General features: G+C 39.4%; 1 protein-coding gene and 1 long non-coding RNA gene across 2 annotated transcripts in view; one reads left to right on the top strand and one right to left on the bottom strand.

Annotated features, from left to right (window-relative positions):
- LOC106955290 (short transient receptor potential channel 5-like) overlaps positions 1-13551 on the bottom strand; it is a 65482-nt gene extending 51931 nt beyond the window's left edge. The window contains exons 1-2 of the mRNA XM_015045394.1: positions 13525-13551; positions 200-337 (exon numbers count right to left, since the gene is read on the bottom strand). Of these exons, the coding sequence (XP_014900880.1) occupies positions 200-337; positions 13525-13530 (144 nt within the window). The 5' untranslated portion in view covers positions 13531-13551. The remainder of the gene's footprint in view (positions 1-199; positions 338-13524) is intronic.
- Positions 9601-14259, top strand: LOC106955291 (uncharacterized). Its single transcript, XR_001426545.1, has 2 exons — positions 9601-10817; positions 13745-14259. It is a non-coding gene; the product is annotated as an uncharacterized LOC106955291 (long non-coding RNA).
- The last annotated feature ends 1142 nt before the right edge of the window (positions 14260-15401 follow it).

The raw sequence follows: 15401 nt of genomic DNA, 5'->3' as shown, positions 1-15401 counted from the left end.
ACCAATTTGGTTTGCCCCTTTGGGGGGCTGATTTTTTTTTTCCGGGGGGGGTAAAAAAAAAAAAAAAAAAAAAAAATCAGTGACTACCTGAGAAAATGTGGCATTAGACTCAGATGATTTGGAGCTTATTCTGTCTTCTGTCTCCTTGCGTTTATTAGCCAGATAAACTTTATGAGTGGTGCTCCAGTTTTACTCTTACCAGTGAGAAGACTGGGAACAGCAGTCCGATGATGAAGCAGGTCACCAGTTTGACGGCCCAGTGTCGCCTCCTCCAGCCCGGGAAACCGTCGTACCACAGAGTGGCCAGCAGCTGCTGGCAGTTCGGCTGCGCTACAAACTGAAACCAGACGGAGAAACGGGATTAGAAACTTTATTACTTACGAAAGTAATAAACTAAAAAGTATAAAGCTAAATGTTGGTTTGTCCTCCATGTTTGATTCTTGTTCTGGGTTGTTAAGTAATAAACTAGTAGGAGTTTCTGTAGGTTTTGCTCTGGTATGAAGCTAAATGTTGCTCTAAAACAACGAGCACCCCACAATCTTTTAAAAGTGAGTTCTGGATTTGCACAAACAGCTGGTCATATTTAAACAACCGATGGCTCAGAGAAGCTTTCTTTCCCCAGTGGTTGGGAAAAACACCATTATGTTTATGTCAAATGGTTTCATCAACTCGGCTTCCTAAACTTTATAGACTTGAATACATTTCAGCTGAAACAGACAACGCTCCAGTGATGCAACACTACAGATTTTATTTCTTTACTGCAAAACGTCTTAGATGAGTACGGCACTTTGTTTTGTTTTTTTTGTTTGTTTTCTTTGCGGTCACAAAGTTGTAGTCGGCCTGCTGTTGTGGTCGCTTTCATTTACATCTCATTAAATTCCTCCTTTGATAGTTCTGGCATTAAACCAAAGCCTTTTGTCCCTGCTGGACATTAAACCAGGTCCCTTTATGTCCCTAAAAACCAGACAAGTGCTTCTGTCACGTTTCACTCCCATGTTTCCATTGTAGTTCCTTCCCTGCTTGTTTTGGCCTTTGCCGTCCCATGTCTGCGTCAGAGTGATTAGTTTGGTGTGGGATAAAAGTCCAAACACTATAAATTAGCTTCTCACTCTAAAAGGGCTGCAGCTACAGAAGGTTATCTATCACTTTAAGCTGTGTGTGTGTGGATAAGATAATGCTAAAAGTGTGTTTTCCCCTCAAACAAACATCCTATTAAATAAATGGACTGAATAAACATCAGCGCTGCACATCCCACCTTCACACAAGGACACACCACTGTTATCAAGCAAACATTTAGCTAAAAGCTAAAGGAGGCAGCCTGCCAAAAGATGATGGAGTCGGCGCCTGCGGCTGTCAATCATGCGTGATCCTCGGCTACGTTTTGACGGAGGAACATTTGGCGACGGCTGTACATTTCCACACGTCCTTGTTTTCTTTTGAACATTTCTTATCGGAGTGGGCCCGTTTCATAAACAGTTGATCCTGGCACGTCTTATCTGGAACGTCCTCATCTGTTAGTGTTAGACTGAATCACTACAGTTTTACCAGCTTCGAGCGCCGCAGCATTTTGTTTTGTGCGAAGAGGGAAAGATGGACGTGGAGATGTTTACAAGACTTTTTTTTTTTTTTTCCTTCCTGCAAAGTGTTTTACTTTAAGACTCTCAAGTCTCTTGACTTCAGGAACAAAATTCAAAGTGCTTCACATGATAAAGACATAAAATACACTGCAAAACCACTAAATATCTCAAGATGTACGAGATTGTTTTAATATTAATTTAAAAAGTAGCAGTTCCACTGGAAGATTATCTCACTATAAAACATTTGTTTATTTTTGTTTATTTAGTGGTTATTAATTTAAAAGCTCCTACATCTTGCTGAAAAGTTACTTCTGGGTTAGTTTTGTCTTATTTTAAGTTGAGTAAGGTCTTTACATTAGGAACCAGACAAAAGACAGTAAGATTTTGTGTTTTCTGCAGTATTTCATAGTGAAGTAAAACTAACTTATAACGTAACTTTTCAGCAAGACGTGTTTTCAGTAAATAATTCCCTAATATTGGTAAAAAGTTCTAGTTCCATTGGCAGATTATTTGACTTATCACATGAGAAAAATATCTTGATATAAGTGAAATATTCTGAAAATGGAACTAGACGTTTTACATCAATTAAAAAAAAAAAATTGACTCAAACAAGGTCTTATTTTTTTGTTGAAAACTTCCTTAAAAGTCAGTTTGGTCTTATTTGAAGAACACTGGGATATTTGCACTAGAAACTAGACTAACAATACTTGATAAGAGTTTGTGTGTTTTCTGCAGTTTCTTTCAAACACTGCAAAATTCACCAAGGTGACTCACTGCAAAAAGACTTAATTTTAGTGGACATTTTTTGTACACTTGAAATAAGACAAAACTAACTTATAATGTAACTTTTCAGCAAGATAGAGGAGCTTGTTTAAAGTTAATAATTCCTTAATATTGGTAAAACAGTTGTAGTTCTTTTGGCAGATTATTTTACTTGTATGTGAAAAAGTGAAATGTCCCAGTGGAACTAGAACTGGGGTTGCTAGGCGACGGGCTGGGCTTGGCTGGGGTTGCTAGGTGACGGCGCCAGTGGAACTATAACTTTTTCATCAATATTAAGGAATTATTTACGTAAAACAAGCCTCTATATGTTGCTGAAAAGTTACTTGTTAGCTTTGTCTTATTTCAAATGTACTCAGATGGTTGTGCAAGAAACTAAACCAAAAATACTTGGTAAGATGTTTTTTGCAGTGATATTTATAAAAGAAAAGACAGATTTAAATGAGTAAATTTTTTTATTTACTACACAGGCGAAACTTAAATGAATGAAGATATTGAGTGTCAATTTCCTGGAATATTTTAAACCTCTGGGAGTGTAAAAGTGTTGATCTTCCATCTGTCTAACGTGTAAAAACAGAAAAATGAGAACAATTGGCCGTCTTTGAGGGACTGTGGAGGAGTTATTTCTAAAAAAGCCTGTAAATGTGAGAACTTTGCTGTGGAGTTTCTGCTCTCGGTTTGAGCTTTTCCTGGTCTTTCAGGCTTGGGGAGCGACGGAGGCTGTGACCTTAGCGCTGAACAGAAGCGGTTTGTTGAACCTCCGCCGGGTAACGCGCGCTGCCAGAATGTGAGCGAGAAAATTGGATAATGCATGTATTTAATTATACAGATGACACGATAGGAGCAGAGGAAGAGGATAAACGGGAGGAAGCAGGAGATGTGTTAGAAGTCAAACCAAGGAGCCTGCTGCAGCTTCACCTCCTCCTCTCTCATCCCTTCCTCTAATCCTCCCCTCTTCTTCTGCCTGTTCACCATTTCTCCTTCACGTCCCACTTTGCTTCTTCACTTTCCTCAAAATCTTATTTCTTTCTTCACTTCTGTTTGTCTGTTCCTTTATCTCTCTTCTTTTTCTCTATTTTCTCTGCTTTTCTCTCTTTCCCTTTGCCTCCTCCTCTCTTTCCTTTCTTTTTCCCCATTTCTTCCTTCCTTTTCTGTATTACTTCTCTCATTTTTCTGCCTTTCTCTTTCTCCATTTTTCTCTCTTTCTCTTGTTTTCCTTCTGTCTCCATTCTTTTTCTCTCCGTTTCTTCCATCATTTTCTCTTTCCCTCTTTATATCTGTTCTTTTTTGTACCTCCCATTCTTTTTCTTCTTCTCTCCCTGTCTATTCTGTCTCCCTCTCTTTTAATCTATTTTCCTCCCTTTCTTTCCGTCTTTCTCCAAACTCCTTCCTTTCCCTTTCTTCTCCTCCACCTCCTCCTTTCTTTTCTTGACCTATATTTAGTCTGATTTCCTTCTTTTCCTTTAATCTTTGGTCTTTCTTTCCTTCTTAATTCCTCTCTTCTTTCCTCTCCACCACTAATCACAAATCCTCATCCTCCTCTTTCTCCTTCACTCCATCTTTTCTTAATATTTAATGCATCTCTCGCTGCTTTTCGTCCCTTCTGGCGCCCTCCTCCATCCCTTGTCCTCCTCATCCCTCCTTCCTCTTGTCTCTTTTCCTTATTCTCTCCCTGTTCTCTTTCCTCTCTCGCTCGTCTCCGGCTTCGTTGCTTGTTACTATGGCAGCGGTATGCTAATGAAGGACCTGAACTACAGCAGTCTGCACCTCTCTCTCTCTCCCTTTCTTTTTTCTGTTTTAGGATAAATCTCACAGAGTTCCAGCTGGAAAACATCTGTGTCATAATTTACCACACCTGTTTGAGTTGGATTTCATTGAAAACAGCCTCTGAAATCACGAAAATAAAAAATGGACAGGAAGTGGTGTGTTCTGGTGCCATGAGGCGCGTTAGAAACCACCAGTGCACCTTAAACCCAACCTACGGATCAGCTCCACTTGCGTAACGCGATGGAGGACGGTGGGTGGCGTGTTCATCATCGCTGGTCAGTGGAAATCAGCCGGGAGCCGCAGGATGATCAACATAAACACAAAGTCCAGGAGGAATCGGTGAATCAGTGAGCGGTGGGCGATCCGGTCGCTTCCAATCCGAACCCGATAGACTAAAGTTGGACTGCAGTGGCAACAATGCGGTGCAGGTGTTACCAGAGGAGGGAAAGTACAAGAAGATTTTACTCTAGCAAGAGCAGCGACACTTCAACAAGGTTTTCCTCTAGAAGAAGTAAAAAGTAGCCGACCAAGAAATGACTCCGCAGAGTTTGGAGGGAGCGGGAACACTGGACTGACATGTCATAAACCTGAAGGAGTCTTTATGAATGACTGCTGTCAGGAACTGACATTCGGTAAATAACGACACGTTTAACATCTACTCTCATCGGTCTGTCTGCTCTTAGTTTAAATAAAACCAGTTCAACCAAACTTTGGGTCAGGCTTCACTGCTGTATCTCATCATCGTCCATCTTTAAAATTCAATTTGAAAGGTCACAGCAGCACCCTCAAAGGCATTTTCAATACATCTTTAAAAAAAAACAATTCTTTGGTTTTAAAGCATCTTTATCCATGTTGAAGGTTTTTACTACGTTTTTAAAGTTCAGCTTAGCCATCTAAGCATCGTCATGCCTAAAAGATGAATAATGGAAATGGTGGTCAAGATGGGAAAATAGCGTCAAATGGTACGGATCAAATTCAATTTTGGGAGAAAATATTCATTATAAATATATAAAGTTTTCTTATTAAACCATAAAATATGACTTGAACTGGAAAAACACTCAAAACCCTGAGATAATACAGATGTTAATGCCAATATATTGACTAGTTTAGTGTAGATTAGCAGTTATACGGCCTTCACTGGTACTTTAGGTCATTTCTTCACCCAACTATGCTTCCCTCCATCCATGGTTTCTTTTACTACATGTCATTTTACTCCTGAAAACTGGGGAAACACCCTTCAACTCGATGATAAATTTCCGGTCCGTTTTAAATTGATTACCGCGCTCCGTCTGCTCTGCTGCCTCTCTCACCCAGCAGGCCAGGGCAGTGGTGTGAAAACGGCACAGGATAAAGTCTCAAACTTAATCTCAGAGTGCCTGCAGGGCAGAAAACCACACTCTTTCATGCTAATCCAATAGCAGCTTTATATAACAGACACGGCTTTTACCGTCGGCTGGAAATGGCTTAAAAGGACCTGGACAAGAATGTTTTCAGTAAAGAAAATAAATGAAAGTGACAGAAAATTACACTTCACCGTCAAATAGATCTTTATTTAACCCTTAAAATCTAAATTATTGCAAATGATAGTTTGAACAAATACCTAAGTAAATGAGGTACAAAGTTTTGAAAGATTGCGACGAGCATAAATTAAGCTATGCTAGGTTGACTTTTGTTTGTATGCTGGAATATGTGTGAACATTTGTTACCTGATTGCAATAATTAATAATGCTAACTGATGATTTAGCTACTCTAACATCACTTTTAGTCACCCAAAAGCTAAAAAAAGTTATATATATATATATATATATATATATATATATATATATATATCTTTCTTAATTGAAAAACCTCAAACATAAGAGAAAAAGATATTGGTACGGGGAGAGGAACCAAAACTGTAGAGAGTAGAAAGTGGTTTATTGTATTTGTAATAAATTTTATTTTTGGTTGAACTAAAACATCACATCAATCTGAGTTAATTTTATTTTTGAAAAATTCAATGACTGAAAATTTCACCAAAACGAAAATAAATATTATAGACTGTCTGAAACATAAATTTCATATTATTTAATCTAAATGAACATTTTACATTTCACTATTTCTGTTTATCACATTGCTGGTCCTTGCTTGGTCCGTTTGAAAAAAACGGCTGCATATTTGCTTTTCTGCATTTTTGGGTTCAAACATGTCAAATTTACAACAAGTCGACTGTTTTGAGTCATTCCCATCAGAAAAAAGACTTTTGTTAGAAAACAGTAAAGAAAAAAATATCTTAAGTCAGGACTATGTAGTAAAATACCTTTATATCTATGTTTAGGTTGAAGCAGCTGAAAGGATTTTATACTTTTAAGAATAAAAAAACCAGAAATGTTTTATCACTTTTATGACAGGGACAGTTTTGGGCCTAAAGTATAACTATAAGTATAACTAAGTAAGTAAAAAACATGAGAAATGATTTGGAAATATGTGTTGCACGTCTTTTAAACCGATTTGAAAGAGTCTTTTAAAGAAGAAATCAGAAAAAAAACAAACATTTAAATTGCAGACAGCTAAAACAAACAACACCTACACAAGCACCAGATCCACACACAACAGCAGCCGGAACAAAACAGTCCATGAAATGTGCCCTGCTGGCAGCCTGCAGACTCTAAAGTGATAAAATCAGTGGACTCCGTCCAGGAATGACCAAAAAAATAAAACTGCTTTGATGCTAAACATCATTCTTATTAATATATTCTTCTTATTTCATCTTTTCTCCTATAAACTGCAGCAGCAAAGGCACAAAAACCCCCCTAAAAAACTTCCTTCTCTTCCTAATCGTTAACGAATGCAGAGAGTTATCTGGTGGATCCTCCAGGGACGAGGCGTACACTGGGAAACTGTCCAAGTGGAAAAGTTGGTCCTAAATTCCCGTTTATTGAGCTGCTCACAGCTGGACCGGTGGAGCTCTGATGACTCACGATAACCTGCTGGAGAGAAGCGGCCGTGCTCCGCGCAGCAGGATGAATGGGGTTTTACATAATTTGCATTTCCGCTGCTGCAGCTTCTGCAGGTTACGTGACACCGGGCAGGGCAGGCGTTACACAAGGACTGCAGCTCCGCGTTCGCCCACGGACAGGTAGTGGCTGCTGACCCAAGAGCTGCCAGAACACCAACACAAGACTGTTTACACTGGACCGGGTCGAACGCAGCAACGCAAAGGAGGAGGAACGTAAAGAGGCTTCGAGAAGTGAGAGTTAAGTTATGGAAGAATGCAGGAACCGCTCCACCGCCATAAACCGTAAGGTAATAAAACACAAAGAAACACGAGTAGCTGCTTGTATTCTAGTTTTGCTTCACTTTAAAGGTAAGGCAAGGTAATTTTATTTATATAGCACATTTTCAGCAACAAGGCAATTCAAAGTGCTTTACATGAGTTGACTGTAAAGCACTCATGTAGGGAACATAAAGGGAACCTATTATGCAAAAAGTTCAAATTCTGCATGTGTCTGTACTTTGTTTTGAGTTTCTACTGCTTACAAAAACAACACAGGCGCTTAAAAATACTAATAAAACCAAAACCATCCAGCCATTTTTCTGGCAATAACTTCATGTTTTTTGATGTCTGGAAAACAAACTGCTTCACAAAAACCTCCCAATTGTTGAGCTGCATTTCACAATTACCTGGCAACCCCAGCCGAGCTCAGTTCGTTACCTAGCAACCAAAGTGGAACTCCAGCATGTTTGGTCAGCTGGTTTTACCGCACTACACTGACTGCTGTGTTTTGTTCTTTTGTAGCCTGCCACAATAACAAACTGTAATAGACAATAAATTGTCCCAGAAGTTATTGCGATAAACAAAAGTATTGTTGTTTTGAGGCCATTTTCAAGTAATTTAATGGTAATGGCTTAATAATGCGAGAACACATTCTCAAAGATCAATAAACTTAAAATGCTAATGAACATTTAACACTGGAACTGAAAGACATTTTAAATATCCGAAATAAATGAACAAAAACAACAGACACAACAAGTAAAATGAGCTATGAAGTAAACAAAATTGTCTAGTTGAAACAAAGCGCCAGACTCAAGACTTTTGTTATCCAGTTTTTGACAGAAAGAGGAAAATGAGACAAACGACAAATTCATGCAAATGGAAATTATTGAGCTGGTGTTCATTTATCATGCGATTAATTGATTTGTTTATTATGACACGCTTAGCTGTTGACTAACCATCCAGAAACCACTTGCTACATTGTTGATGGTTGTGCAGGAGGCTCCACTTCTGCTTTTCAAAGTAGGCAGGACTGAGCAAACTAAAATCTCCTGATCTAAGAAGGATTTTAAGCAAAAAATTGTAATGAACACGTTTTGTGTAGCCCATAAACTGTTAGAGGAAGCACCCATAAGGTTAAAAAGAGTCATCTTCCAGTCAGCTAAACACAAAACTGAGCCGTTTCTGGGTCCAACAAAACACACACACGAACACACACACACGCTCTTTCATTTTGAATGAGGCAACATGGATCTGCAGACTGCAGGGAATTGTCCCGTTTTCATTAATAAAACAATAACAACCGCTGCTACCACCACACAGAGAGTACTAGAATGTAAACACAGCTACCAGAGGGGATAAAACGCAGACCCAATCATTTGCTCTCCGTTTGTCTGCAGAACCGAACTGAATTTGAGCCCAAATGTCAGACTCTCACTCAAAGCTCTCACATCCGGTTCACTCCGTCGACTGTTGAGGTCTCAGTCCAGGCGCTTTAAATATTCAAACTGCTGCCAGCATTAGAAGTTTGCCAAGCGTAGCACATTTAGTGAGGAGGCAGCCATGTGTTGTAAATGACTGTAATGGCTGTAAAATTAAAGAGCTTCGTTTCTGCTCCATCTAATCTGGGCAAACTGGAGGCTAGAAACTAGAAGACAGCAGCCACTTCCAGCACAATCACCAAGAAATATATGAGGATCATTTTGGGTTGCGTCTAACATGACCGATGGCCTTTTTTTAAAACCCGCTTGCTGAAAGTTTTGTACCAAAGGTTGTTGTACTAAAACATTTATAATATGATCTCCAGTGTTACCTGCTGTATTTAGGCAGCAGAGACAATAAGAACGATTTAAACAACTGCAGCATTGTCCTTTAATGTACAACAAATGGTTTTCATCCAATTTTAAAAAGCTAAATATTATTTAAAAGGCTATAAAAGAGGTAAATAATAGTATTCATATATGATGGTTTGTAATCCGGGCTGCTCTGTGGCACATAAGGCAAAGTTTTTGTGTTAGAAACAACAATTCAAACTTGTTTCCATGATGAAAACATAGAAAATGATGTTTCAGTTGATACTGTAAGTAGGAAAGTCAGCTCTTTGCTGCTTGCATGTTCTGCTCCCAGGAACTTATTATGCAAAACACACATTTGCATATTTCTGTACTTCCGTTTGTGTTTCTGCTGCTTCCAAAAACAGCACAAGCGCCTAAACAAAAACAACCAACCAACCGTTTTCTGGGAATAACTTCATGTTTTCTGCTGTCTGGAAAATGAACCGTTTCAAAATTCTCCCGAGTGTCGAGTCAAACTGCGCCGTTACCTAGCAACCCCAGCCAGCCCAGGCCGTCGCCTAGCAACCAAAGCAGAACGAGAGAAATGTTTTGCTGTTCACTTACCATCCAGAAACTACTTGAAGCAAAAACTAAAGCTTTTCACAGATGCACGGTGGTATAATTGCGCTTCTGTTTGCAGCAGTTCTCACGAGAGTGTAAACGTCGAGTTGGCCAAAAGCAGCTGATTTGGATTTAAAGTGACGAGACGCCCTAAAACGGCTGAAATCTCATAATCTAAAAATGATTTTGTGCAAAAAAAAAAAAAAAAAAAAAGTAATGAACTTGTTTTGCGCTGCCTCGCCTCTCCTGCTGCGACCCTCACCAGAAACATCCAGGCTGAAAAACAGAAGCGAGTCGCAGGAAGGGAAGCTGAGCTAACCTGCTGCAAAGGCCCTGAACCTCAGTCTCTTCGACTGCGTTACCAAAAAGCTGCTTCCCAGCTAATTCAATTAATAGGCCAATTTCTGCTGTGATCTCAGAAACACACTCAGCAGTGCTGGGTAATTTAATTTCTCTACAGCATGATGTAATCTGCCCTCAATGTTAAAAGAAAGCAATCAGCTTACCCAAAGTCACGCTAACGCTAATTCACTTTCTGGGCTCACACTCGAGTTTCTGTCCTCTTAGTCGCATGTTCACAGGGTTTCACAGAAGTATTTATGCTGCTTCTACCTGTTCACGTTACAGCAGGATAAATAAAGGACTCTGCTGTGTTTAAAAAGCAAAAAAAAAGAATAATGAATACTTTGTGTGTATTAAAAATGACAGTTTCAAACATTTATTTCAAATAATGTGAAAACCGTGGTGATCCTTTTTGCACATCTAGACACTGAAACTTTTGCTGTTTCTACTTCACAGAATGTAAAATGCTATTTTCTATTAGATAAGGGTTTGGGCTTTGACTGGGCCATTCTAATACATGAACATGTTTTAATGTAAATCAGCTTTGGCTGCATGTTTTGGTCTTAAATCTTCTGCAGCTTCTTGGTTCCATGTTTCCATCAAATCAGACCAGCTTCTCTGATCCTGCTGGAGAAACGAACCCCCACAGCATGACGCTACCACTGCCATGTTTTAAACATGGGGATGGGACGGTTTGTTCAGGTTGGTATTCAGAGTTTTAGTTTTTTTAATATATTTTGCAGCTTCTCGTGAGGAGTGCTCGGTTTTCCTGCTTCACTGTTTTACAGTTTTGTCCTCTCTTATTGTATTCGCCTCTTTGCATAACTTTTATTCATCTGTCTGGTGCCAGTTCTTTTTCATACACCCACTCCCCCTACTCAGCTCAGTTCATTTCAAGCAGCAACGGAGCACACTGGCATGAGGTTTAAACGATTAAAACCGCGCTGCGCTGAAAATAGCCTTTCAGGAACCTGCAAAAGAATCAACTCATCACCGTTTGGAAATGATAAACACAAAAAGAAAGCAACAAAAGAAAAGTGCATCTCTGGGAGCTTCTTTTGTATTTTAACTTTTCACAGAGGTTTACATCCATTCTGGCACAAAGAGAAAAACGCTTGAAATACATCAATGTTGCTCAGAAATAGAAAGCAGAAGTGCACACTACGAGGTGATACACAGAGAGAACAGCGGAGAAAGCGCGTTGCGTAACCGCATTCAGAAAGCGAGGAGACGGGTTGAAAAAAATCCGGCAGCAGCTTTCTGTGTCCCACTTTCTCCTGCTTGGCTGCTGATCAGATTAGTGACACTTTCTGTGGATTTGTGCATGCGTGCAATTTGCAGCAGCTTCATGAAACAATTAGCAAAAAAGAGCCGTTTCCAAACAGAGCTAAAGCTAATGTGTGTGTGCAGCTGCTGAGTGATTCCTGTGAGGCTCAGGCCGAGGCGAAGGACATAAAAACAAGGACGGTCTGCCTCCACTAAATGCTTTCCTGTCACTTCAAAGAGTTTGTAAAGGTTAAAATTTATGTTTAGGGTCAAAGGTCGGACTTTTAGATGAGATCTTTGAGGAGCAGCGAAGGGAAAACAGAACGTCCTCACGTAGATTTGTGTGTAAATCTCAGAGCGTGATAACATGTTGAAGGATCAATTAAAGCAATAATTCACAAAGCAACGAATAAAACAAACAACAAAAAAAGCAGGTGGATTTATTATCCAGCTGCAGCCGACGGTTCGCTGCAGCCGACCTTATTAGGACGCCGCATCGACTTGCTTTTGTTTCGGACGATTCGTTCTGCCTCATTAGGACCGGGCCGGGATCCAAACAGCGTTACCGGTCCCAATAAAGCCCGTGTTTGTACTAAAACAGGCCCCGGCGGGATGACGACCCACAATCTATTTATTATTGAGACTGCTCTAAATGTATAATTTAGCGAGACTGCAGGTAACTCTGGCCCCAAGGACAGAAAAAGACTTTTAAATGATTCAATGTCCACACAGAGACACGCACAGAAACGGGCTGGACCAGCATGTGGGCACAGAACCAGGCCGGTTTATTAAAACCCAATAACAGACTGACTGAGCAGCTACTGCTAGCTGCTAGCAGGAAATCTGTTTTTGACCATTCTGACCAGCTCGTCTTTGCAGAAATGTTTTAATTTGAGCCATATAGGAAATTTTTCAGGCCTGTTGACTTGTATCAATTGAATACAAGTCCAGACTTTGACTAGGCCACTCGAAACTCTTTATTTTGTTAATCTGAGCCACTCAGAAGTGGAGTAGAGTTGAAGTCATGAACTGATATCTGGATGTTCTGCTTCAGGGTTTTCTGGTAGAGAGAAGAATTTGTGGTTCCATCAAACACAGAAAGTCGTTCAGGTCCTGAAGCAGAAAAGCAGTCCCAGAGCATCACACTCCCACCACCGTGTTTGACTGTTATGATGGGTTTATTTTTAAAATGTGTTGGTTTAATGTCCAGCACAAGAGGACAGATGTGTCTAAAAAACGTCCACGTTTGTCTCGTCCATCTACAGAATATTTTGTTTTACAAACTCCTTCTAAACATCTGGCTAGGGAGAAATATTAGACTTTGTTTTGTTTTAGGCATCACTGCTTTTGCTTCATCTTTAATTATTAGAGCTGGGACTTTCAATTACTTCATCACACAGATTTTAACACAATAAATTGCTTTTATTTTTTAATTTTAATTTTTTAATGAAAGTCCCAAGCCGGAACCTTTGTAGTGCGTTTCTGGTATGCCCCTAAACCTGACGCACAACCTACATCCGCTAACGTTAGCATTTTATGATAAAGCTGCTTCTATTGGCCCAAAGGGGATTAATTTTTATTTAAAACAGAATCTGATGGATGCTGGAAAAGACTGTTGTTGTATCCAAAAGGTGCTGAAAGGAGTCAGCAAAGCTTTTTAAGACTAAAATAATCTCAATGCTAAACATGTAGCAGCAGCACAGACAGAAATATTATTTCAAAGAAGTTTCATGAATGATCAGGATTTGGCACTGATGGTTAAATAACATTAAAAAAACAGATTAAAAGACAATAAATAGCTTACAGGTTGAGCTTACAGCTTTATTTATTCAATAATTTAGCAGTAAAAGGTTTTTGAATAGAAAATGTTCATAACATTTGATTAAAATGCGACTAATTAAATAGGGAACCTGAAATGACTTAATTTACATAAAGTCCCATCATTAATAATTACGTATCCTTATGTCTGTGACCATCTTTTATTACTAACAGGTCTGTCTGAAATCCTGTAACCACAGAAACATATTAAATCTCTTGTTTAATCATTTTATTACTTTAGAAACAGTCCTAAACTTTGATCCCTTCTGTTTCTGGTTTGGGTGTTTCCCCTCTCCATCTCATGTCTGCTGCTTCTTAATAAAACCTCCATCTGGTTCCAGTCTGTGATTAATTTCTTCCCCCAACATCTCTTTTTGATTGCTGTCATTTGTCAAACTGTCAAACAAACTTCAGCTCTTCTGCTGCCCTGTTTTCACCCCGTTGCTGACATTTTATTTCTTCATTTCTCTCAGTTTTTTGTCTCCAGAAACGACACCGAGGGAACCGACAAACATGAAAATTACTCTCTTTGCTTTCCCCGGCAGGTTTCTTTACATCACGTCCTTTTCCTGCAGCAGTCAGTGTAACGGGGCGAGCAGCCGGATCCAGGAAATACCCGAGTGTTTTGATTGAAAGGCCGTCGATGTTTTTAAAGAAGTCCTTCCTGAATTCGTGAATTTGTTGAGACGGTTTTCAAACATCCTGCAAGTCTGAAGACATCATGTTGGTGCAAACCTTTTGCTTCTTTCAGCGTTTAAGCGTTTAACAACTTAGCGATCTAGCTCAAGCTTACTATTTTAGTCCTGTGTTAATAAATATTAACATTTCATTTGTTAATAATGTAATGTCCCATTTTTACAGTAAAGCACAGTGCTGCCTTTACTGTGCTGATCTGCTCAGGTTTCCCTGCACCAGCATTAGCGTTAGCATTAGCATTGTTTTTCTGCAGCAACAGAGGAGGAAAGTAGATGCATCTGGGCTGCTTTGGAGAAACTCCAAGTTTTCTTCTCTTTCTTCCAAGATGGATTACTACACACACTCACACACACGAAACAATTAACAACAAAACCACGCAGTAAGCAGTGTTTGATGTATTGGTTTATCAGCAATGATTTCATCCCGTTTCTCTGGCTTTTTCTCCAACTTGCTGAGCTGCAACTATTTAAGTGTGAATCCATATGGAAGAGCGACTAAGAGAAATTAAACTGAGAAAAAGTTTGTTTTATTAAATTAATCGGCTTAATCTAGATTAATCATCAAGTAATTTAGTAATCAATCAATCGCTAACTTTAGTGTACAGACTCAGAAAAATACTACTTTACAAAATCTACATATTCAGAGCAGCAATCGAGCCAAAACTGTACCGCATATATAAATAATAAAAATGTGTCTGAATACGTTGCACCCAAACATTCTCGTAGTTTTAGCTTCATCTGATTCCAAGTCTGTACAAAGCTATTAATTATGCTCAGCTTTCCAATTATTAACCAGTTAATCCAAAAACTAATCAACACATCAGCCTGTGGGTCTGAGTTTTTTTCCGCTTCCTTTGCTTCCAATGATCTAATTGTTAGTTGCAGATCTACTTGTTTTTCCCTCACAGATTGCTTAAACACCGACAGTAAGGAATATGTATAATTTATTTATTTATGCTCATTTTTATTGTCCTCATATGTAAAATCAAAGAACTGAGAGATTCTGCAGGCAGATTTAGTATTTTTGCACCTTTTCTAGGACCAATTTTTACTCAGACTGAGAACCGGACCGAGACTCAAAAAGACAAAAAGCTTTTCTTTGAGCAAACTATCCACATAAACAGCACACACCTACATAGAAACGAGCACAGCAGCCCACCAGAACACACACACACACACACACACACACACACACACACACACACACACACACACACACACACACACACACACACACACACACACAAGCCCTCCCCTGTTCTTCTCTTTTTCACACTTATCTTCCCATTAATCCGGAGCGGCCCACAAGCCTCTGCAGAGGTGTTGCGAAGAGTATCGGCCTCTTTCCTACACCTTCCTGCCAGCCAGCTGGACCAACTTCATTACATCCTGTGAGTCAAACAGCCAATCAGACGTTTTATTCGGCACTATGGGTAAGCAGCGGCATGTGTGAAGCAGTGGTGGGAAGTAACGAAGTACAAGTACTTCGTTACTGTACTTAAGTACA

Source organism: Poecilia latipinna, unplaced genomic scaffold (genome assembly GCF_001443285.1).
Source record: "Poecilia latipinna isolate Pla-1442-1.1 unplaced genomic scaffold, P_latipinna-1.0 Scaffold724, whole genome shotgun sequence".
NCBI classification, from domain to species: domain Eukaryota; kingdom Metazoa; phylum Chordata; class Actinopteri; order Cyprinodontiformes; family Poeciliidae; genus Poecilia; species Poecilia latipinna.
This window is presented reverse-complemented; position numbering and strand designations above follow the sequence as displayed.